Consider the following 25,058-nt stretch of genomic DNA (forward strand, 5'->3'; position numbering starts at 1 on the left):
GGGTCAGGCTTAGAGCTGTAGCAGTTATGTTTATTTACATCAACACATTATTGCAGTTCTAGGCCACTCTGTGCTGAGAATCTTTTCGATAATGTAAGGGTTTTGTTGGTGGTTCAAGTACCCCGTTAATTATCAAACTACGGCTACTGTTAGCATTGCTTGGAAAGTATTGTGTAAATGTAGAGATCTTCCTTAAAAGTAGACACATTTTCCTTTTCTCATAGTATCTTCGATGAGGGAATCTTCCCAGAACCCCACTACCTCTACTAGATCATTTAAACAATTATAGGTTCCAATTCTGAATGTGCAGGAGCAGTCCATTGATTGGGGATCTGTTCTAATTTTTTCAGTGTGACCCACAATATTGTGTTTTTATAATGGCAGTTTTGCTTGTTTTTTGTATATTATTTTTCAATGCATGGATTCTAAGAAGACTGTTCTGTAAAAGCATTGCTCCACGTTGCCCTTTCAGTAGTACTGTGGCATGTAGGCGGTCATGACTGTTAGACAGTAGCATCATATTCAGGGAACAAGGCACATGTTTGTATTCTAATTAACTCTCATGCGGTCAGTTTACAATAAATACGTAGATTGTCGCATTGTGATCAGTTTGTACACTGTCATGGAGTGACCTTTGGACAAGCATGAACTGTTGGTAACATATCAACAGCATGTAGGTATTACACCAACACTTGAAATACAATAAGCAGTAAATACCGAGAGATTTTTTGAATGCTGTTTTGTATAACCGAGTCTTAAACTCAATCACCATATTTTGTGTCCGCAGTAGACCGAGAACGAGATGTACAGCTTGTATATCTGCTGAGTGGCATGATGACTCATTATGGCTGTATTGTCGTTCTCCCTCCTTGGTAACACTATATCTACACCCACTCTTACTCTGCTAATTGCCAGTCTGCTCCCCAGAGCTAGCAATCTTATTTGTGAATGGATATGGGGAACAGATTGTAATGGCAATGCATTAATATATGCTGCATGCTTTTATGAAAACTGAAAGGTTTAAACTGCTTGTGAACTCCCACATCCTTCCTGAAAGCGTATGATTTTAAGATTGTGTTCTTTGTTTAATTGCCTTTTTTTTTTCATCATAGCCTTTTTAATTCGTTCACAGAATGTAATTGACAGTATGTATACTATATACAATTTCAAGTCGCACATTGGTTTTGTGAAAGCAAACCGGTTTAAACCAGTTTTACCATTATTTATATTCTTTATAGTTCTCTCAGTGCATCCCTCCCCTTTCCCCCCCTGGATAACATTTAAAATTTCAGTAAAACTTAACAAGAATCCAACCCGAGGTACTCTATTATTACCACGCCTCCTCTGGAGTCATTGTCTTTTTTTTGTCATGGTCCAATCAAATGTTTCTCATAGAGAAGCATTGATGGACTGCAAGAGCATGCGCAGCAATCGCCATGAATGCGCCAATCAAAGGAAGGAGTTTCTTGCTTCATTACAACTTCTAAATGCACAAGTGGTCATGGAGGTTGGAGTGATTATTTAAATTGTGCATTTTAGGCACATTCATTACATTTTGATTTGTCCACGGTCCAAAGTTAGTGCAGAGTGAATTTTACAATTTGGGCTAAAATAGGTGACTTGGAAACTGTGTAAAATTAATTTTAAAAAAAGTAATGTTCTTACTATTTTTACAGATCTTTAGAAATTTACTTTGAATGCTGATAATTCATACTTAAAGGGAAACTATAGTCACCAGAACATCTACAGCTTAATGTAGTTGTTCTTGTGTCTTATAGCATGTCCCTGCAGGTTTTTTTTAATGTAAACACTACCTTTTCAGAGACAATGCAATGTTTGCATTATGCCGGTAACACCTTTTAGTGGCAGCCACTAAGACTGCTACTAGAGGTACTTCCTAGCCCAGCATAGCACTGGCGTTCAGTGTCTCCATGCTCTGTTGGTGCAGCTTGGCGTCTTGTTGCGCATGCGCAATAGCCTCTCGAAGCTTTGATATGGGAAAGCATTGAATTGACCAAGATCATCAAGTTTGATGATCTCGGCCATAGCGAGAATGGCACGGCGTGGGAGAAAAGGCGAATAAAATCACATTATTTTTTTGTTTTTAATTTTATTTATTTTTTTTACTGTAAACAGATGCAGTCGGTGACATAAATAGTTATTTTACGATTATAGTGTCAGGAATACATGTTTGTTCCTTTTAGTGAGTTAACCCTGTGTGTATCATGTGGTCTCCTGGAGTGACCATGTAAAGAAAGTGCGTGTGTTTCAGATACTGTGTCCAATAAAGAAGGTATTATAAGATATTGCAGTATGCAGTTACTGGGCTAATGCTATAACTCCTACATACAGCGTGTGTGACTGTGCATGTATGAACGCACAAATACGTCTGGCTCGAGAAAAAACCCACAAACGGTCCTCTTGAAGCTATTTCAAAACTGAATGACATTTGAATCCTTTTAGGGGATTCCCAGTGTGGTTTTTACACTGATATATCCAGTTTGTGAAATTGAAACTCATGCTTTCACCTTCCTGTAGCCTACTCCTTTACTGTCCCCCTCATACCCCTTACCGTTTCCATCTTCCAAATTGCTGAGTTCATTGTGAGTGTTTTAATCTCCAGTGCTTATAACCAAATTGGAACCACATCCAGCTGGTTCTGTGTCTTGGCCTATCTGACCAATAGGTTAGTAATATTTTCAAGGTCTCATGATTTTCCTGTCTGTACCACTTATTGAATACCTGAGTACCCTTCATTTAGATTGTAAGCTCATTGGGATAGAGCCCACTTCACCTACTGTCCCTGTATATCATACGTGTTTTGTTACAATTAAATGTTTGTCTTGTTTACCTACTGTACAGCACTGCGGAATATGTTGGCACTATATACATAATTGCCATTGTAAGCATGTAAATAACTTATGCTGTCGCAGCAAAATTAAGGTTAACACTTTCAATGCCCATGTCGTAGTGAACATGAGATCGATCCAGTGAACGCAAAGTGACGTGTGTATACTTGATTTGCCTTACTGTATTTATCACATCTGCACAAGTCCACAAAATGGGACTGCGTGATACACATACCACCCTGTCCTATTACACTTGTTTTTTTAATGTTTCTCAAAGCTCATCAATCGCACATAATTATTTATACACCGGTATGCCATTGGGTGACTAAGGTCTCGATACAATTCTCTTGGATAATAGTTTTCAAATTGTCACAATCTGTTTAAAAAGGAAAAAAAAACTTGTTTCAAATTATTTATCTACAAAAAAAATCCCAGAGACTGAATGTGATTTCTGTAGATAACGAATTTCTAGAACTTTTTTTTTTCTTTTTTTTTTCTAACAGATTAGGATAATTAATTCGAGGTGTACGGTGGGTTTTCTGAACTCATTAGGATAGGGAGAGTTGAGGTAGATCCTCTTAGAATTATACCTCCAATGATCATAGGTGTGCGCAAGAAGTGTGCCAAGAATAGCTTATACATTTTCATGTTGGACTCAGTTGTCATCACGGTTTCCTGTTTATGTCCCTACCTGCACATTATCTGATTGAAGATTACATTTATCATTTGTTCTCATGTTTTGTTTATCACTAGATCAGATTTTATTTATTTTTCCATTTTTAAGTTTCTTTTGTAATTATAACATGGTTGTTCACTACATTTTGAAATTTAGCATTTTGGCAAATTAGAAAAAAAATCTCTTTTCCACTTGGCTATTTTTTCCCTATACTTTAAATTCACATTGAATTCTTGGCTATGCTCTTTTAGCAAATAACTGTGTTCGTATTCATTGGTAACTTTTTGTTTGCTCGATAAATGCAAATTATTATTTTGATGGTTTTTCTATAAAAATCCCAGTGTGGATGCAATGATGAAATGTGCTGTGCAAAACGTTTGAGTTTGAAAGAATTAAGGCTGTTCAGGCCTCATAGGATTTGTAGATTGGTCGGTCTTGCTAACTCTAAACAGATGGCTCCTGTTTGTGACCCAGTCTGTCACTTCACGCTCAGATGTTCCTTGGGTCTGGTCTATGAACACAAATAATTGTCAAAGTTGCAATACCTGCCCTGCATTTTTGGAGCGCTGTAGCAGGGATAGACTGACATAAGAGAAGGCAGCCTGGTGAATATTTCAGTCAATCACAATACACGTAGAATTTGAATTCTAAGATAATGACTGCCACCAGTCTGCTGTGAAGGGAGTTTTTCTGAGTCAGTCAAAAAGTAAAAATTGATGTGTTCAGGACTCACATATATTCTTGGACTTCCCTAAATGTTTTACTTATATCAGCAGAATTTCTAACACAGCATTAGTAGTTCACGTGAAACATGCATATATTAGTATGTAGTGGTAAACAACATCCTTTTTTAAACTTTTTTTTTCCTCCCCCCTGCTTAACCCCTTAAGGACACATGACATATGTGACATGTCATGATTCCCTTTTATTCCAGAAGTTTGGTCCTTAAAGGGTTAAAGCAGCCTTAATAAAGCATACAATCTTTAGAAACCAATTTAGGTTTTAGGATTTTTTTATTCATTTTTTCGGGTGGGGGGTGTACGCAGAGGTCTTTGTAAAGCATAAACACAGCTTTGTAACAATAACAGAATAAAATATATTTTCTTGGAGACTGGGCAATTCAGTTGGACCAAAGTCCATCAGTTGGTACATCATCAGATGAGATCAAATGCTGCAGACGTCTCTTGCTGTCCGCTTACCGATTCTATACTGTTCTAATCACAGGTTTTTGAATGGAGTTTAGATGGTACTACAGATTTGGCTGCAGGAAGTGGGACATGTATAGTGGGCACACATTAGACACATATTGGGCAGGCATAAGGCCCTATAATGATCTCTAGGGGCAAATTGCAGCAGTTATAAAATGCTGGACAGGGACAAGGCCTCATTCCTCTAACAGTGTACAGTGCAATGGGCATAGCTTGTCCTAGTGCTCGGAGTACCCCTTTAAGATTTACATGTGTATGTATATTAAATGAACCTTTCAGAGAGTCATTTGCCGGGAGTATGGATTGAAATAACCGGAGTACTGTTAATGACTGCTTTCTCAGACCATGTGCTGCAGGTCAGAAGTAAAAGGAATTTGCTTATAATAGACATTGGGACTCTTAATGAAAGCATTCCTCTGAATAATTGCTGACTTTATGACTGACTGTATTGAAATCTGGAGCAGTGAAGAGCCTATCACTGGCCATCTCTTGTGAGTACAGGTTTACAATGTCTGTACACTTACATGCGATGGGTGACCAGTGATAGAATGAGATCAGCTGACTTCAGTCCTTTTTATATCTTTGCCTGTACACTAGCAGTGTCTGTTATTCTAAACTCCAACCCTTATTTGAATTGTCTGCCACCACTCTTAGACCGAGGTCTCTGACCCAGTATTTCCACTGTTTTGCACTCCATGTGGGATATGTCAAAAACAAAGCTTTATAAAGAACGATTGTGGGGCAAAATTATAAATGACAAGACACCAAGAGCATCCCACTTGTTTCCATGGTGATAGCCTCATGGAAATAACTTTATCCCAGTATTACTTTTAATGTTCAGTAATGTGAAAGGTTTTTTTTTTTTTTTTGAGTACGTATTCATCTCATGACAAAGAACTGAATAGTTAACTTCTGTTAGTCTGTCTCAATGGAACTTCAAACTTACTCCCCAGGACTTGTAATATTCTATTTACATACCCCCTAAATCTAGCAAATATCTTCAGTGATTTCTGAAAAATGATTTATAAATATAGAGACCTATCCTCGGAACTAGGCATCAGCATGTGCATTTTGGCTTCCCTGCAAATCATCATTCTAAATATTGCCTGGCATTTTAAAACATTGAATTTAAAGCTTTGAAACTGTGTTTCTCTCTGTGTCCTGGCTGTGCATGAGCTGAATTGGATTGTGAGGTCACTTCTTAAATTTTTAAAGAACCAGTTTGGGCAGCATAACCACTTTATCAGTATGACATTGGTATTGTGCCCTGAGGTCCCTGGTCTAGCTCACCTTTTAGGGGGTTAAACCGTTCGTGAATGGCTTAACCCCAAAGTCTGTGTACCATCCCCGTATTGCTCGGTCCTTCCGCTATCTGAAATCTTAGCTCGGGCAGGGGAGCCGTGGATTGACCTAGGGCTGTCAGCTGCCAGTCAGTAGCTCCCCATTCATTAAAAAAAACGTAAATGTGTGCCAGCACCTGGGACTTACTAGCACCATAACTTAGTTTAGATGTTGCTATGGTACCTTAAGTGTTGCTTTAAAGATCCACTAAAGTCACCAGGACGTGGTCTGGCTGCAGTGGTCTTGTCGTTTTAACAATGCAATGTAAGACACTGTCTTCAGGACAGGACAGTAACTAAGGGATCATCTGCTGCACTGACCCAGTAAAACTGTCACTTGATGCGGAATCTCATATGAAGCATTGAATACAGTGCTTTCCTTCGGGGAAACCTGGGTGACCTCTATGTGCCCATGCACATCAGGTCCCCAATGCTCTTTCCTATGGGGAAACCTGGGTGACCTCTATGTGCCCATGCACATCAGGTCCCCAATGCTCTTTCCTATGGGGAAACCTGGGTGACCTCTATGTGCCCATGCACATCAGGTCCCCAATGCTCTTTCCTATGGGGAAACCTGGGTGACCTCTATGTGCCCATGCACATCAGGTCCCCAATGCTCTTTCCTATGGGGAAACCTGGGTGACCTCTATGTGCCCATGCACATCAGGTCCCCAATGCTCTTTCCTATGGGGAAACCTGGGTGACCTCTATGTGCCCATGCACATCAGGTCCCCAATGCTCTTTTAGGAGCTTGGGTTAGAACAACAATAGAGAAGGCCGTGACTCCGCAAGAACATCGCCGTTGGAGTCTTGGAACTAGAAAAGGGTGAGTAAAAAGTTTTATTTTGGTTAATTTTTATGGACAAGTTGTGGGGGTTGTGGGTATAAATAATGAGGGAAAGGGCACTATAGCATGAGGAATACAGGTTTATATTGCTAAAGTTATAGTTTCTTTAATATTTCATTTCAAACAAAATAGAGCATCTTGGGGAAAAATCATTTAACACGACTTATTGAATAAAGTTGGAGGATATAGACAATGCTTTTACATATTGTCAGAAACTCTTGCCCATTGATATATGTATATAAACTTTCATTAATAATTGAAGCAATAAACTAGATTTTTAGACAATCTTTATTTATTTACGTAGTCATCCGTGTTTCAAAACCTAGCAGGGAGCAATAAACTATATAACGAAATGTGCATCCCAAAATGTCAGCAATCCAAGGACGTACATACTTTATGTTGGCAGCATTGTGAGTAGTTGGAGTCTTTAGGCTTTATATTCCCAATTTAGTTTCAACATATAGGCAAGCAAACCACAGAGCCTTACATTTTTGAGAAATAGAGAAAATAAAATTAGAACTAAACTAGGCAAAGTCTGGGATTCTACCACCAGAGTGGTAAACCAGGCCACATTTTAACAGAGTAGTTCCATATTTTATCTAAATGTGTATATTTGTATTTATTTTGTTTTGCCAAGACTGTTAGCGGTTGACCTTGATGTTCTTCACCTTCACATTGCAGTTGTTTTCTTGCCAGATAAGTTATCAGATTATAGCATTTGATCAGTGATAAATAGGAAGGAGGCCGTATAGCTGAGTATTCTACAGTAACCGTGTAGAGCTGTGTCCACTGTAGGTGTTTTCGTTGATGTGCTAGATGATGCCTGTAGCACTCAGACTTCTCTCCAGCATAAATCTGGAGACTATTTATTTTGTCTTTCTTGCGAATTTGGATTTCAAACTTGGATTTTTAAAGTTTAATGCACAGTGTGACTGATCCTGTCTGAACTAATGATGTTTCCCAAATTCCTATGGTTTAATGTGAGATACATAGGAATATAATAAGCCTATTAAAAAATAAAATAAAAATTTAAGTCCCTTCCTCTCCCTCCCCCAACTTGCTCTTGTAGGATATTGATCGAGGGACCGTGTACTTGAACTCTCCCTGTGTCAGCCCTACTTATTGCACTCAGCTGATTGTCATAAGCTGATAGCAGCCTATGTTTGGTTGCTGTCAGTTTATATAGCAGTTTGTCATCCTGTGTGACTGATGCTGTGGGATAACCTTCTCACCTACAAACTGCTGCAGGACAAAGGTTTTTAAGATCGGATTGCCTCCCATGGACCAGAATTAGAGACTACTGACTGGTCCTGTGGAGAGAAATGTCTGCCTGCTACTGATTTTATTTTTTTATAAAGCACCAACTATTCGGAAAATGATAATACAATATGAACAGACCATTACAAAAGGTAGAGGGCCCTGCCGGTGAGCGGAGATCTAGTCCCTGAAGATATTTCATACAGAGTACTTTGCTAGGTAGCCCTTGAGCTTACAATCTAAAGGTTAAAGTGGGGAGATGAGACCAGAGGTAGCAGAGGAATTTGGAGGTGACAACAGACAGAATTAATAGTATAATTGCAGTAACTGGTCACATGTGGAGGTGAATGACTGTACCAAACAGCTGGAAGAGAATGCTATATAGGTAGAAGGAACCAGGGTTAGTGGGCAGAGCTGAGCAGAAATGAAGTTGATTTGATTTAGATGGATTATGGAATTGGACCTAAGGAATAGAGATACAGTTATTTGAAGGAATTTACAGCTAGGAGTGGCAATGTATTTTGCCAACTAAGTTACATCATCCAAAATATCAATAACTACATGTGACTGCACGTAGAAAATATTACAGTAGTAGATTATTATTAGAATTAATTCATTAATAATGTAGTAACAAAGGTGAAATAAATTCAGTGGTGTTTACTTAAATACTGTTTCTTTAAGAGTGAATGCGTGATGCAAAATGTGAAGTTACTAGTCCGTCTGTATTGTTAAACACAGCATCCTTTTTTCTTTTTATGTACTTGACTAATTTGCTAAATCTTTCCCAGCGATATTGTTAATATAGATAATTGTACATTATCAACGTTCTCATTCTATACAGATTTCTGCACTTAGGATGTCAAAGCAGTACATTTCAGGAAGTGGTCTATTATCACAGTACAAACCATGACGCACAGAGCCTGCTTCCTGCTCGAAACAATAGAGTAGACTGTGTACTAATATTTCAACATGAAGATATTCGTACATCAAGCAGGGGATTGGCAAGACTTTAGTAAATTCACTGTATGGGTGGCTAAAGACACAAGAAAAAGCATTATTGAAAATGCAATTATTATGGTTCTGGACCAACTATTTAATTTGTCACTTCTCCTATTGTCTTTTCTGTTGGCCTGAATACAGGAACTCGCATTGAATAGTGGAGTGCTGAATATATATTTTGTTCTTGGATCACAATTGACGAAGCATATAAAGGGACATTATACACATCCTTAACACTCCAGCTATGGGTGTAGTCCCTCGCATGTTTGTCAGGCTATTTTTTTAGTGACAAATTGACTCTGGGGCCCATGTCAGTTGGACAGTGTCCAAAAGGTTAAAGGTGCATTTGAGTCCCACTTACTCTCACAAATGTTTTTGGTGCATAATAATGCATTTAAACCGTACAGCAATGATGTCCTTTGTCAAACCTGGGTGCAACCAAACCTGGGGCCAGTACCAAGGCCCAAAAGGTATTTTTTAGTCCCAGAAGAAAGAAAAATGTCCAGGTACTCCCAAGTCTTAGTCAAAGTTATTGGAAGTACAGTGTCCAGCAGCAACGTTTCGACCAAAAGGTCTTTTTTTCAAGCTTCAAAAAGACACTTTGGTCAAAATGTTGCTGCTGGACAATGTACTTTCAATAAATTTGCCTATCTAAGACACGGAGTGCCTGGACATTCTTCTTTCCTCTGTGGCTATAAACAGGTGAATGGTGACCATATTACCGTACCATAATCTCTACAGTGAGCTGTAGTAGTTGGGGTGTTGGTTTGTCCCTTTACTTAACCGTTTCTCTTCGTCAGTCTATATAATATAAATGTTAACGGTTGTTTGCAGAATCTAAGAACACAGTAGACCACCCTGATGTTCTTGTGAACCACAGAAATAGAACAGTAAATGGAGCTCTCTATAAAATATTCAAAAGACGTTGAATGCTAGCACTTTCATACGTTTCCCATTCTATTCTCATCCCTAGCTTTGTCCTCCCCAAAGTAAGCCATTTAGTTTGATTTTGAATTTTAGGAGTCTACAATTCCCTTGGTTCTAGTTGGAGATCCTGCTCTTTAGGGCCAATGATAATGTACAATATCCAGTTAAATGGTAATGTCTACTAATACTTGAATGGTGGGACTGGAAATGTGTGTAAGAGTGAAGTAAAATTGTGCATTGAGATGGGAGACAAAGGAGAACACTAGTAAAAGTGGGTGCGATGGAATCCATGAGTAATTGTAGTCTGTTTGCCTGAGGTTACCTTTGAATGAGGCTGCATGCTGGAGGACAATGCTTCAATCTCTGTAAAATTCAGGGCTTTTTGGAATGTCCCGTTTACGGGGTTTTTAATATAAAGTCTACCTATCCATAATTCGCAAATGTGAAAAATACAAATAAGCATTCAACATCTCTTTATTCTGCAACCACAATTCTTCACCCTCACTCACTGCCAATCATTGTTCTAAGATCTGTACTTTGCACCTGGCAACCTGCATAGAGAAATCAGACAGGGAAGAGGAGAAATAAAGCCTGTTCTTCTTATTTGCATTAAGTGCCTGGCTGTGCCTGGATTGCTAAATCTTTCATATATAATTTAAGAGAACTGAGCATCACGTGACAAAATGCGAACATGTCATAGATGATTGTCAATGTTCTATTTAGTGGTAGAATTTCCAGAGAACTTGAAGTGTCCCTTTAAGGTAATGTCAGCTATTGGTAGAATAGAATATGTGCGAGAGAAGAGGTGGAAGTGAGGTAAAAGATGAGTCACCTTTTGGACATGAAATTTCCGTATGTGTCTTTTGGAAAGCATGAGATAATTGTTCAGTGTTTGAAAGCCAACATTAGAAGTAGGCAAAATAGCCAAGTTGTAGCTATAGCTAATCCCCCCCCCCCCCACACACACACACTCTATCCTGTATATAATGAATGCAGAGTGTGTAGTGTGTGTTTGTGTAGTGTGTGTTTGTGTAGTGTGTGTTTGTGTAGTGTGTGTATATAATGAATGCAGAGTGTGTAGTGTGTATATAATGAATGCAGAGTGTGTAGTGTGTGTTTGTGTAGTGTGTGTGTATATAATGAATGCAGAGTGTGTAGTGTGTATATAATGAATGCAGAGTGTGTAGTGTGTGTTTGTGTAGTGTGTGTATATAATTAATGCAGAGTGTGTAGTGTGTATATAATGAATGCAGAGTGTGTAGTGTGTGTTTGTGTAGTGTGTGTATATAATGAATGCGTAGTGTGTAGTATGTATATAATGAATGCAGAGTGTGTAGTGTGTGTTTGTGTAGTGTGTGTATATAATTAATGCAGAGTGTGTAGTGTGTGTATATAATGAATGCAGAGTGTGTAGTGTTTGTTTGTGTAGTGTGTGTATATAATGAATGCAGAGTGTGTAGTGTGTAGTATGTATATAATGAATGCAGAGTGTGTAGTGTGTGTATATAATGAATGCAGAGTGTGTAGTGTGTGTTTGTGTAGTGTGTGTATATAATTAATGCAGAGTGTGTAGTGTGTGTATATAATGAATGCAGAGTGTGTAGTGTGTGTATATAATGAATGCAGAGTGTGTAGTGTGTAGTATGTATATAATGAATGCAGAGTGTGTAGTGTGTGTATATAATTAATGCAGAGTGTGTAGTGTGTGTTTGTGTAGTGTGTGTATATAATGAATGCGTAGTGTGTAGTATGTATATAATGAATGCAGAGTGTGTAGTGTGTGTTTGTGTAGTGTGTGTATATAATTAATGCAGAGTGTGTAGTGTGTGTATATAATGAATGCAGAGTGTGTAGTGTTTGTTTGTGTAGTGTGTGTATATAATGAATGCAGAGTGTGTAGTGTGTAGTATGTATATAATGAATGCAGAGTGTGTAGTGTGTGTATATAATGAATGCAGAGTGTGTAGTGTGTGTTTGTGTAGTGTGTGTATATAATTAATGCAGAGTGTGTAGTGTGTGTATATAATGAATGCAGAGTGTGTAGTGTGTAGTATGTATATAATGAATGCAGAGTGTGTAGTGTGTGTATATAATTAATGCAGAGTGTGTAGTGTGTATATAATGAATGCAGAGTGTGTAGTGTGTGTTTGTGTAGTGTGTGTATATAATGAATGCGTAGTGTGTAGTGTGTATATAATGAATGCAGAGTGTGTAGTGTGTGTTTGTGTAGTGTGTGTATATAATTAATGCAGAGTGTGTAGTGTGTGTATATAATGAATGCAGAGTGTGTAGTGTTTGTTTGTGTAGTGTGTGTATATAATGAATGCAGAGTGTGTAGTGTGTAGTATGTATATAATGAATGCAGAGTGTGTAGTGTGTGTATATAATTAATGCAGAGTGTGTAGTGTGTGTTTGTGTAGTGTGTGTATATAATTAATGCAGAGTGTGTAGTGTGTGTGTACATTTTACTGTTTTGAAACACTAATTTGTGTTCAGCGAAGTCTCCCGAGTAAAACAGTACCCCCCATGTACAGGTTTTATGGTGTCTTGGAAAGTTACAGGGTTAAATATGGTGCTAGCAAATTAAATACCCTGGATTTTTGGCCTGGGTTGACAGGCAGGTCCCACAAATTGTAATTTATAAAATTATTCCATAAATATATACATAGAATTTTATGAAATGTCGAAACAGGATCGAAACTTAATTATTATTTTTTTTTTACATTTTTCTTTTTTTTGGTTGCTGTATGCTTATGTAACTTTAATAAATCACTATATTCCACTTTGAAAGTCCTGAGTGTGCATCCTGGATTTCGGAAAAATATAAATATTGGACGCAAGTGGATTGCACCCAGGCAGTTGAAAACTAAGTCCTGGTAAGGAGAGTGCCAAGCCATCGAATAAATATAAATTATTTTATATATATATATATATATATATATATATATATATATATATATGTGTATAACAATAGTGATATATACTTATACTTATGTATGTAGATGTATTTTGATATCAATATATTAATTTTAATAAATTTACAGTTAGAACGAATTTACACATATATATTTTTTTAGCGTATTTACTTATTTATTTTATATATAAATATATATTTATAATGATTATATAGATTTAATCAATATCATTATATGTGTATTTTGATATTAAATATATAATTATATATATTCTTAAAATACACTTAGACTGTGGGTGGGTGGGTGTGTGTGTGTGTGTATATACACACACACTGCATTCATACAAACACACACACACACACACACACACACACACTGTACATAAATATTCAAATAATATAATTTTTGGGGGATCTAATTTTATTTAGAAATGTACCAGTAGCTGCTGCATTTCCCACCCTAGTCTTATACTCGAGTCAATACGTTTTCCCAGTTTTGGGGGGTAAAATTTGGGGTCCCGACTTAAATTCCGGGTCGACTTATACTCAAGTATATACGGTGTGTGTGTGTGTGTGTATGTATGTATGTATGTATGTATGTATGTATATAATTTAATTTTACACAGTTTTAAACTTTACATTTTTTTCAGGCAGCAGGGGGAGTACCTGGGCTGCCAGATGAGTCCCCACACCGCGATCGCCGGCGTGGGATCGCTGGCGACCGGGTTAGTAGAAAGGACGGCTGGGACGTGCTATGCCGCCCGCTGCCGTTTAGAGCAGAGTCCCCAAGGACGGCATAGCACACCCGCTGTCTTTAAGGGGTTAATAAAATGGAAAAAAATAGGACACTCTTCACACATTAAGTACTTCAGCCCACTGAAGTGTATATTTGGAATGTTCCTTTTAAGCAAGTAACAGTAGCCAGTGTGTGTAATAATATAAATATGTATATTTATTATTAAATATTTAATTCTTTTCTTCTTTCTCTGTTTTCCAGGCATTGACTTCAAGATTCGCACCATAGAGCTAGATGGAAAGAAGATTAAACTTCAGATATGGTATGTTGGATCAAAGGAAGTGTATATCAGTGGGTGACTAACTTGACACTCTATGTACTGGGACATGTGTATCCCTTATACCTGAGGTTAGTGGGAGTTGCACTCCCAAGCAATAGCTGTCGCCGTGTTAATCCTAGTAAGTAAAACAGCTGCCACTAACCTCGGGCAGCACTGGGTTGCTGTCAAAGAAAAGTCTTCTACTTAATCCTTTCACCATCCTAACACTTTGCACTACACTTACAAATCTGTATTATCCCAACACTCTACAGCAGGGGTAGTCAACCTTCAGCACGCCAAATGTTTTGGAGTACATGGCCCATAATGCTTTTACAGCCATAGTGTCTGCAAAGCATGAAGGTACTTGTAGTCCAGAACATCTGGAGAACTAAAGGTTGCCTACCCCTGCTCTACAATATCACTAAATGTTAACCCTACACCAATACTAAATATTACTAGTACTCACCTATTACTCTACATTGCTGCAAACCTAATGGTGAGGCATGTGTGACAGAGCTCCCTGTACCCCGGCTGTGTACCTCCGCTAAGTCCGCTTCCTAGCTGCTTGCTGGGACCCAGGAACGCTTTGGCCCCAGTCGCCGCAGCTTGACTGGGGGCCTTCTGGAGCTTTTGCACCTGGTAACAGCTCTCCTTTTTAGGCAAGTATCGTTCACTCTACCTAATCCGCTGCAGCCCTTCTTCCGGGCAGGTATCGTCCCCTCTGCCTACTCCACTGCAGCTCTGCTTACAGTGATTATAGTTATTGCCTTTTCAAAGGCAATTGCAGCTCTCAGGCTTAGCTCTCTTTATTTATCCCATGGCTTGAGGGATCCTGCAACCAGGCCTGAAGATTCTGCCACTAGGATCCCTAAAAATCCACACGGGACACAAGTTCCAAAAGGAACTGACATAGATTTATTACATCTAGATTGCTGTGACAATGTAAATAAAATACAAATAACCAAATCATAGCAGACAACATACAGCAACTTATTATAACACAATGACATATTTATAAGGGGGGATATTAATTAACACAAAATATCTCTCCTGCCTGCAGAATTAGCAATATGCAAATCTTGTTATTTAGGTATAGCTGTAACCAACGGAGGGCGCTGTACAGGCTCCATAGCCAAATCCTCCTAGTTGGTAGCAAGCATAAGCAAGCATAAGCAGGACAGGAGAGCACACAAACAATTGACAATAAAAACATAATACATTACACACACCCTGCACCTACAATGAGCACAGGGTGACTTAAACATTGGAGGGATCTAATTGAAGTGTCCATCTTATGTTCGCAGTGATGGTGACTACCGTCACAGCATGTATTAGGAAAAATAATGGGGTCTTGGCCTCCCCAAGACATTTATGATCTACAAACCAGTTACCGTATATACTCATGTATAAGTCGTCTCATTTTAAAGTCGACTTATCCACGGGTCAGTGCTAGTTCTAATAGAATTTTGTACAGAATTAATGCTTTACTGTTATCCTAGCTGGTCGGACATTAGAACGGGCAGGGGTACAAGTTTCAGCGCGGTTCGTGGGCTTGTGTAGCCGACTCAGAGATCCATGCCGTCACGACCATGTACCGCAGCTTGGGTTCGGGAGACAAAGACGTGCATTCATATATACGAATGGCCGCCAACCAGGCAACGCTTCTTTGCAGTTAACAGCAAGGAGGGGTCGGTGATTACGAGGTGTTAACAAGGGGGACCACGCGGTCTATTCGGCTGTACGGGCTCCCTCGGCACTGGTGACCTCTTCTCTCCCGACGACGTCAGCTCCTGAGTGGAGCCGAATGCGCATGACCCGAGACGCAGACACATTCAAACCCGCCCTTAGGAAAGCATTATTCACTGCATTCCGATGGGGATCTTTTTTGATGTTGGAGGTCAGTGAGGACGTCCAGTGTCAAATAAGTGTGATTTTAAAAAGTGCGTTTTTTTATTGAGGGTGAATTTACTCAGTGTATTTATTCAGGGTGACAGCCACTAGAGGCTGGATTAACCCTGCAGTGTAAACATAGCAGTTTCTCTGAAAATGCTATGTTTTCAGCTGCAGGGTTAAAACTAGGGGGACCTGGCACCCAGACCACTTCATTGAGCTGAAGTGGTCTGGGTGCCTATAGTGGTCCTTTAAGGCATGCATGCCCCTTTTAGTGTTTAATTCTAAGAAGTGCATTGTGGGAGGCTGCAGAAATTATGTTGGTTATTTTGTAGATATGTTGTACCTCAGAGATTTGTTTGGCGTTAATCATTTTTATTCAGAATACATGTTCGGTATTACAGTAAAGAGATAATGGTGTACATACCTTGCTAAAGAACTTCTCTCGGTAAGAGGCCAGTGGGGGAGATGGCAGAGGGACCCAGAGTGTCCCTTTTTATTATATTTGCTTATCTAGCTAATGCATGGAAAGCGGTCTGAGGTCTGGAACGGTGCGCAGGTAACTTTTTTTTATTATTTGTTTGTTTCATTGTTGTAAAAGATACCCAAGGAAATGGGCGCGATTTAAATAACAAAACCTTTATGACCCAACGTATAAACATGTACTTGAAGCCGAATAATTTTAGAATACAAGTGTTTACGTAGCTTTGAGGATTCAGCAAAAATAATCAGGAAGGGAGTTTTTCAGAGGAAAAGAGCAGGAAGTCAGACACTAAAATCTGATGGTTCAACAGATTAGTGTCCCTTGCAAAATGTCCCATTAATCCATATGGTTTAACAGCTGCCAGTATATTTTTTATTTTTAGAGCAGTTACGATGGATTTGTTTTTGAAAAGTCATTTCTGCTCCCAAACCTGCTCTCCCCCCCCCCCCCCCCTCCCTCCAGTCACCCCGCATTACTCATTACTTCCTACATTCTTGGCTCTCTTTCTCATTTTATGATTTTACTATCCTTTTCTTTTTTGCTTCACTTTTAGTTATGTTTTGAATAGCTTTTTATATTTTATAATAAACCTGTTGGCTCAGTCTTTATAATGTAATTCAGGCTTTTTGAAAAAACCTTTCTGCTTTTTCTTTTATATTATTGTATTATGCACGCCTGATGGCGGACTTCATTATATTTTGGTCTCTGTTTGTGCTCACCCCAGGCTAAATAATGAATTTAGAAACACTTTTTTTTATTTTATCTTGCATAAAACAAGTTGGTGGATGGTAGGCCCTGACTTCCATTGGGAACAAAGGAGCACATCCTCATCACCATTTAAAATAAAAAAAAATGTACACTTTATTTTAATTATGTTTTATGTTACATGGGTTCCCTATTGAAATGTACTTAAAGGGTAGGTCCAAGAACCATAACCACTTCAATATACCGTACTGCATTTTGTGCAAGGTGTCTTTGTGCAGTTTCTACGGGCCTTTAATGACACACATAGCCGTCCTCTCCTGCTAGGCATAATGCAAAATATCTGTAGTGATATAAATCTCAAATTAATTCATTGTTTCATTGACACAAGCTCTACATAATTTCCCCTAGCATCTTAGGTAGCGTACAAACTCTACTACAGTAACCATATATTTTTCATGGAGAAGTCTACCATCGAGCCTTTTAAATGTCACACCAGACCCTTTTCTCCACTTTTGTAAAACAGTGTGGTTTTACAGCATAATCTCACTTCGCTATACTATTACATTAAATACCAGGTTCTATATAATGATTGTTATCTGAACTTTTATGTCGAAACATCCTTTTGTCTAAAACTACAGTCCCTCCTAAACCATGTGATGTCTCATCCTGTCGCACCTGCTTTCAATTCTATTATTCACTTCTAGATTTATCACGTTTAAAAATGTTTTCTTTACAATCTATCTTAATGGTGAACTGAGTCGTCCTTTTGATTTTAATTTTTATTTTATTTTTTAACCCCTTAAGGACACATGACATGTGACATGTCATGATTCCCTTTTATTCCAGAAGTTTGGTCCTTAAGGGGTTAAAGTTATGTTTACTTATCTTTATGTTTAAATGTCAATGAAGTGGTCTGGGCGCCGTGTCCCTCTCTTTTTAACCCTGCAATGGAAAACATTACTGTTCTGCAGAACGGCAGTGGTTTTATTGCAGGGTTTAAATGCCTCTAGTCACTCAGCCACTTGAGGTGCTTCTGCCAATATAGCAGAGAAAAATATTTGAAGTGGTTGTGGTGCTTAGAATATGACATATTATCAGTAGTTTTGATCATGCTGGGTTGTTTTTTTTAACACAAATCAGTCGTATAATTATAATACTTAATGATAAATCTTGATGTATAGGTATTTTCTTGGTTTTAGTGTTCAGAATATTTGTATATATTTTTATCCTGAACTGTTCCATAGTTAACGTGAAACATTTTATCCTTCTAAAAATCCAATACCTTTCTTTAGTATACAATCAACTTTTCGTAGGCAAACATCTTTGCTTCCTGTTTGGTACTTCTATTAATAAACGAACGGCAATGCCGGCAACGGACAAAATAAATTAAAATGTTAAAAAAATAAAATGTGACTTTGCACGTTTCAAAAGAACGAAACGTAACTTCCTGTGTTGCCTTTTTATCTTGTGATATTGTTCCCCATTACCCTTCCACTTTTTTTGTATAATTGATATATTTTGTGACAAACACAATCAGCTGTCTGTAAGCTTGCCATTAGCTGCAGTACATTTATTTCCTTTGCAATCTCTGGAAATTCCAGATGACAAAATGAATATTTTCCTGAAACATTATTATTATTATTAATATTATTACTTATTCAAAGTGCTTTTGAATCCTGTAATTATGTAAACAAATTAATAATGCCATCATTCTTCAATATTAAACAATAATTCCATACCTTCCCCATTAGTTTTATAAGGTATGATTAGTGTATATAATTCTGGTATATTTAAAGTGCTATATGCTTGTCATCAGAATCTCTATTTTCAGTGTTTTTCTGATCTTTATAAAGATAAACTTGACGAGCCTTAACAAAAATATGAACATTGTTGGACAATAATCTTTCTTATCAAACCTGTATTCTAATCCTCCCTTCCCTCTCCCCCCTCCCCCCCCCCCCCATTTTTATTTTTATTTTTAAAATAACAGTTTAGTTGTTTTTTGAGGGGAGGAGGTGTTTTAATAAATATATATATATAGTTTCGGACAAATGTACACTTTGCCATTTCTCAATGCTTTACATTATCTGGAAAAACCCTCTTCATTAAAGGGACACTATAGTCACCAAAACAACTTTAGCTTAATAAGTCTCATTGCTCAATTTTCTGTCATTAAGAAGTTAATTCACTTTGTTTATACAGCCCATGTTACAGCTCCATGCATGTGATCTGCACCACCTTCCTAAACACTTCCTGTAAATAGTCCTCTAATATTTATACTTTCTTTATTGCTAAATCTGTTTCATTAGAATTGCGTATCTCCTGTTCTGTTAATAGCTTGCTAGACTCTGCAGGAACCTCCTGTATGTAATTAAAGTCCAAATTACAGAGCAGGAGATAAAAACGTTTAAAGGGAAACTATAGTGCCAGAAAAAAAAAAAACTTGTTGTTCCTTGCACTATAGCTTCCCCCTCTGTCAAGGTTGGGGAGACATCCACTAGAGGTGGAGTTAACCCTAGCAGGGTTTCTAATAGTAGAAACTGCAATCATTACCTGCTCAGGGTTAAGGGACCTGGGACACTGCACCCAGACCACTTCAATGAGCTGAAGTGGCCTGTGTGCCCATAGTGTACCTTTAAAGTACGTTACATCTGATTGAAAATGAAACAGTGTTGTATTCATGCAGGCTGTGGCAGTCACAGCCAGGGGAGGTGTGGCTAGGGCTGCATAAACCGAAACAAAAGGGATTTAACTCCTAAATGGCAGAGAATTGAGCAGTGAGACTTCAGAGGCACGATCTACACACCCAGACTGCTTCATTAAGCTAAAGTTGTTTTGGTGTCTATAGTGTCCCTTTTAATAGTTTGGTGCTTATTTTTTGCAACATAACTTTAACGAAACAGTACTGCTAATTTGTAGTAATGATAATGCAGTGAGATATTTGAAGTTCAAAACTCCGACATACTAACGCTGGAATTTCAAATTTAAAGCCAGACTATACTAAAAGCACAGCTGAATTTTTTTTTTTTTTTTTACCTTGAATTTGAAATTCATTGTTCGCGGTATTACTGGAAATCTCGGCTTTGCAGAACCCTTCTACTAAAGTGAATGCTCGCTGCCAACCTGTTCGTAACTGCAACATAGTGGAGCAAACCTTTATACATTTGTTTTATATTGTAGCTGTACATTGTTGCATAGTTGTATCATAACCATCTGTTGTCAATTAAACATGGTTTTTATTGTTGATATTTTGAAAATCTTTTCAATTGTACTCCTCCCTCTTTTGTCCCCCTTGTACGTGAGATTTTATCATATAAACTGCCGTTTTCCGTGTAATTTTAGGGACACTGCAGGACAGGAGAGATTTCGTACAATCACTACAGCATATTACAGAGGCGCTATGGTAAATCGAATATATAGGTTTTTTTTTTTACTTTGAAGTTCAATATAATCCTGGCTTCGCTCCTGCTTTTAATTTATACTCCCCCTATAACTCCTCCCATTACTACATATAACCTCTCCCTATAACTCCTCCTAATACTACATATAACCTCTCCCTATAACTCCTCCTAATACTACATATAACCTCTCCCTATAGCTCCTCCTATTATTCCATGTAACCTCTCCTATAACTCCTCCTATTACTCCATATAACTCCTCCTATTACTCCATATAACCTCCCCCTATAACTCCTCTTATTACTCCATATAACCTCTCTCTATAACTCCTCCTATTACTCCATATAACCTCTCCCTATAACTCCTCCTATTACTCCATATAACCTCTCCCTATAACTCCTCCTATTACTCCATATAACTCCTCCTATTACTCCATATAACCTCCCCCTATAACTCCTCTTATTACTCCATATAACCTCTCCCTATAACTCCTCCTATTACTCCATATAACCTCTCCCTATAACTCCTCCTATTACTCCATATAACCTCTCCCTATAACTCCTCCTATTACTCCATATAACCTCTCTCTATAACTCCTCCTATTACTTATATAACCTCTCTCTATAACTCCTCCTATTACTCCATATAACCTCTCACTATAACTCCTCCTATTACTCAATATAACCTCTCCCTATAACTCCTCCTATTACTCCATATAACCTCTCTCTATAACTCCTCCTATTACTCTATATAACCTCTCTCTATAACTCCTCGTATTACTCCATATAACCTCTCTCTATAACCCCTCCTATTACTCCATATAACCTCTCTCTATAACTCCTCGTATTACTCCATATAACCTCTCTCTATAACTCCTCCTATTACTCCATATAACCTCTCTCTATAACTCCTCGTATTACTCCATATAACCTCTCTCTATAACCCCTCCTATTACTCCATATAACCTCTCCCTATAACTCCTCCTATTACTCCATATAACCTCTCTATAACTCCTCCTATTACTCCATATAACCTCCCCCTATAACTCCTCCTATTACTCCATATAACCTCTCACTATAACTCCTCCTATTACTCAATATAACCTCTCCTCTATAACTCCTCCTATTACTCCATATAACCTCTCCCTATAACTCCTCCTATTACTCCATATAACCTCTCTCTATAACTCCTCCTATTACTCCATATAACCTCCCCCTATAACTCCTCCTATTACTCCATATAACCTCTCACTATAACTCCTCCTATTACTCAATATAACCTCTCCCTATAACTCCTCCTATTACTCCATATAACCTCTCCCTATAACTCCTCCTATTACTCCATATAACCTCTCTCTATAACTCCTCCTATTACTCCATATAACCTCTCCCTATAACTCCTCCTATTACTCCATATAACCTCTCTCTATAACTCCTCCTATTACTCCATATAACCTCTCTCTATAACTCCTCCTATTACTCCATATAACCTCTCTCTATAACTCCTCCTATTACTCCATATAACCTCTCTCTATAACTCCTCCTATTACTCCATATAACCTCTCCCTATAACTCCTCCTATTACTCCATATAATCTCTCCCTATAACTCCTCCTATTACTCCATATAACCTCTCCCTATAACGCCTCCTATTACTCCATATAACCTCTCTCTATAACTCCTCCTATTACTCCATATAACCTCTCCCTATAACTCCTCCTATTACTCCCTATAACCTCTCCCTATAACTCCTCCTATTACTCCATATAACCTCTTTATAACTCCTCCTATTACTCCATATATCCTCTCCCTATAACTCCTCCTATTACTCCATATAACCTCTCCCTATAACTCCTCCTATTACTCCATATAACCTCTCCCTATAACTCCTCCTATTACTCCATATAACCTCTCCCTATAACTCCTCCTATTACTCCATATAACCTCTCCCTATAACTCCTCCTATTACTCCATATATCCTCTCCCTATAACTCCTCCTATTACTCCATATAACCTCTCCCTATAACTCCTCCTATTACTCCATATAACCTCTCCCTATAACTCCTCCTATTACTCCATATAACCTCTCCCTATAACTCCTCCTATTACTCCATATAACCTCTCTCTATAACTCCTCCTATTACTCCATATAGCCTCTCCCTATAACTCCTCCTATTACTCCATATAACCTCTCTCTATAACTCCTCCTATTACTCCATATAGCCTCTCCCTATAACTCCTCCTATTACTCCATATAACCTCTCCCTATAACTCCTCCTATTACTCCATATAACCTCTCCCTATAACTCCTCCTATTACTCCATATAACCTCTCTCTATAACTCCTCCTATTACTCCATATAACCTCTCTATAACTCCTCCTATTACTCCATATAACCTCTCCTATAACTCCTCCTATTACTCCATATAACCTCTCCCTATAACTCCTCCTATTACTCCATATAACCTCTCTCTATAACTCCTCCTATTACTCCATATAACCTCTCTCTATAACTCCTCCTATTACTCCATATAACCTCTCTCTATAACTCCTCCTATTACTCCATATAACCTCTCTCTATAACTCCTCCTATTACTCCATATAACCTCTCCTTATAACTCCTCCTATTACTCCATATAACCTCTCTCTATAACTCCTCCTATTACCCCATATAACCTCTCCTATAACTCCTCCTATTACTCCATATAACCTCTCTCTATAACTCCTATTACTCCATATAACCTCTCCTTATAACTCCTCCTATTACTCCATATAACCTCTCTCTATAACTCCTCCTATTACTCCATATAACCTCTCTCTCTATAACTCCTCCTATTACTCCATATAACCTCTCCCTATAACTCCTCCTATTACTCCATATAACCTCTCTCTATAACTCCTCCTATTACTCCATATAACCTCTCTCTATAACTCCTCCTATTACTCCATATAACCTCTCCTATAACTCTCCTATTACTCCATATAACCTCTCCCTATAACTCCTCCTATTACTCCATATAACCTCTCCCTATAACTCCTCCTATTACTCCATATAACCTCTCTCTATAACTCCTCCTATTACTCCATATAACCTCTCTATAACTCCTCCTATTACTCCATATAACCTCTCTCTATAACTCCTCCTATTACTCCATATAACCTCTCTATAACTCCTCCTATTACTCCATATAACCTCTCTATAACTCCTCCTATTACTCCATATACCCTCTCTCTATAACTCCTCCTATTACTCCATATAACCTCTCTCTATAACTCCTCCTATTACTCCATATAACCTCTCTCTATAACTCCTCCTATTACTCCATATAACCTCTCTCTATAACTCCTATTACTCCATATAACCTCTCCCTATAACTCCTCCTATTACTCCATATAACCTCTCTCTATAACTCCTCCTATTACTCCATATAACCTCTCTCTATAACTCCTATTACTCCATATAACCTCTCTCTCTATAACTCCTATTACTCCATATAACCTCTCTATAACTCCTCCTATTACTCCATATACCCTCTCTCTATAACTCCTCCTATTACACCATATAACCTCTCTCTATAACTCCTCCTATTACTCCATATAACCTCTCCCTATAACTCCTCCTATTACTCCATATAACCTCTCTCTATAACTCCTCCTATTACTCCATATAACCTCTCCCTATAACTCCTCCTATTACTCCATATAACCTCTCTCTATAACTCCTCCTATTACTCCATATAACCTCTCTCTATAACTCCTCCTATTACTCCATATAACCTCTCCCTATAACTCCTCCTATTACTCCATATAACCTCTCTCTATAACTCCTCCTATTACTCCATATAACCTCTCTCTATAACTCCTCCTATTACTCCATATAACCTCTCCCTATAACTCCTCCTATTACTCCATATAACCTCTCTCTATAACTCCTCCTATTACTCCATATAACCTCTCTCTATAAATCCTACTACTACTCCATATAACCTCTCCCTATAACTCCTCCTATTACTCCATATAACCTCTCCCTATAACTCCTCCTATTACTCCATATAACCTCTCTCTATAACTCCTCCTATTACTCCATATAACCTCTCCCTATAACTCCTCCTATTACTCCATATAACCTCTCTCTATAACTCCTCCTATTACTCCATATAACCTCTCTCTATAACTCCTCCTATTACTCCATATAACCTCTCTCTATAACTCCTCCTATTACTCCATATAACCTCTCTATAACTCCTCCTATTACTCCATATAACCTCTCTATAACTCCTCCTATTACTCCATATAACCTCTCTCTATAACTCCTCCTATTACTCCATATAACCTCTCTATAACTCCTCCTATTACTCCATATAACCTCTCTATAACTCCTCCTATTACTCCATATAACCTCTCTATAACTCCTCCTATTACTCCATATAACCTCTCCCTATAACTCCTCCTATTACTCCATATAACCTCTCTATAACTCCTCCTATTACTCCATATAACCTCTCTCTATA

At 38.1% G+C, this 25,058-nt stretch overlaps 1 protein-coding gene across 1 annotated transcript in view; it reads left to right on the forward strand.

Annotated features, from left to right (window-relative positions):
- Positions 1–25,058, forward strand: part of RAB8B (RAB8B, member RAS oncogene family) — a 37,573-nt gene that overhangs the window by 4,600 nt on the left and 7,915 nt on the right. The window contains exons 2-3 of the mRNA XM_063449403.1: positions 14,015–14,075; positions 20,494–20,554. Coding sequence (XP_063305473.1) covers positions 14,015–14,075; positions 20,494–20,554 — 122 coding nt within the window. The remainder of the gene's footprint in view (positions 1–14,014; positions 14,076–20,493; positions 20,555–25,058) is intronic.

Source organism: Pelobates fuscus, chromosome 3 (assembly GCF_036172605.1).
Source record: "Pelobates fuscus isolate aPelFus1 chromosome 3, aPelFus1.pri, whole genome shotgun sequence".
Classification (NCBI taxonomy): domain Eukaryota; kingdom Metazoa; phylum Chordata; class Amphibia; order Anura; family Pelobatidae; genus Pelobates; species Pelobates fuscus.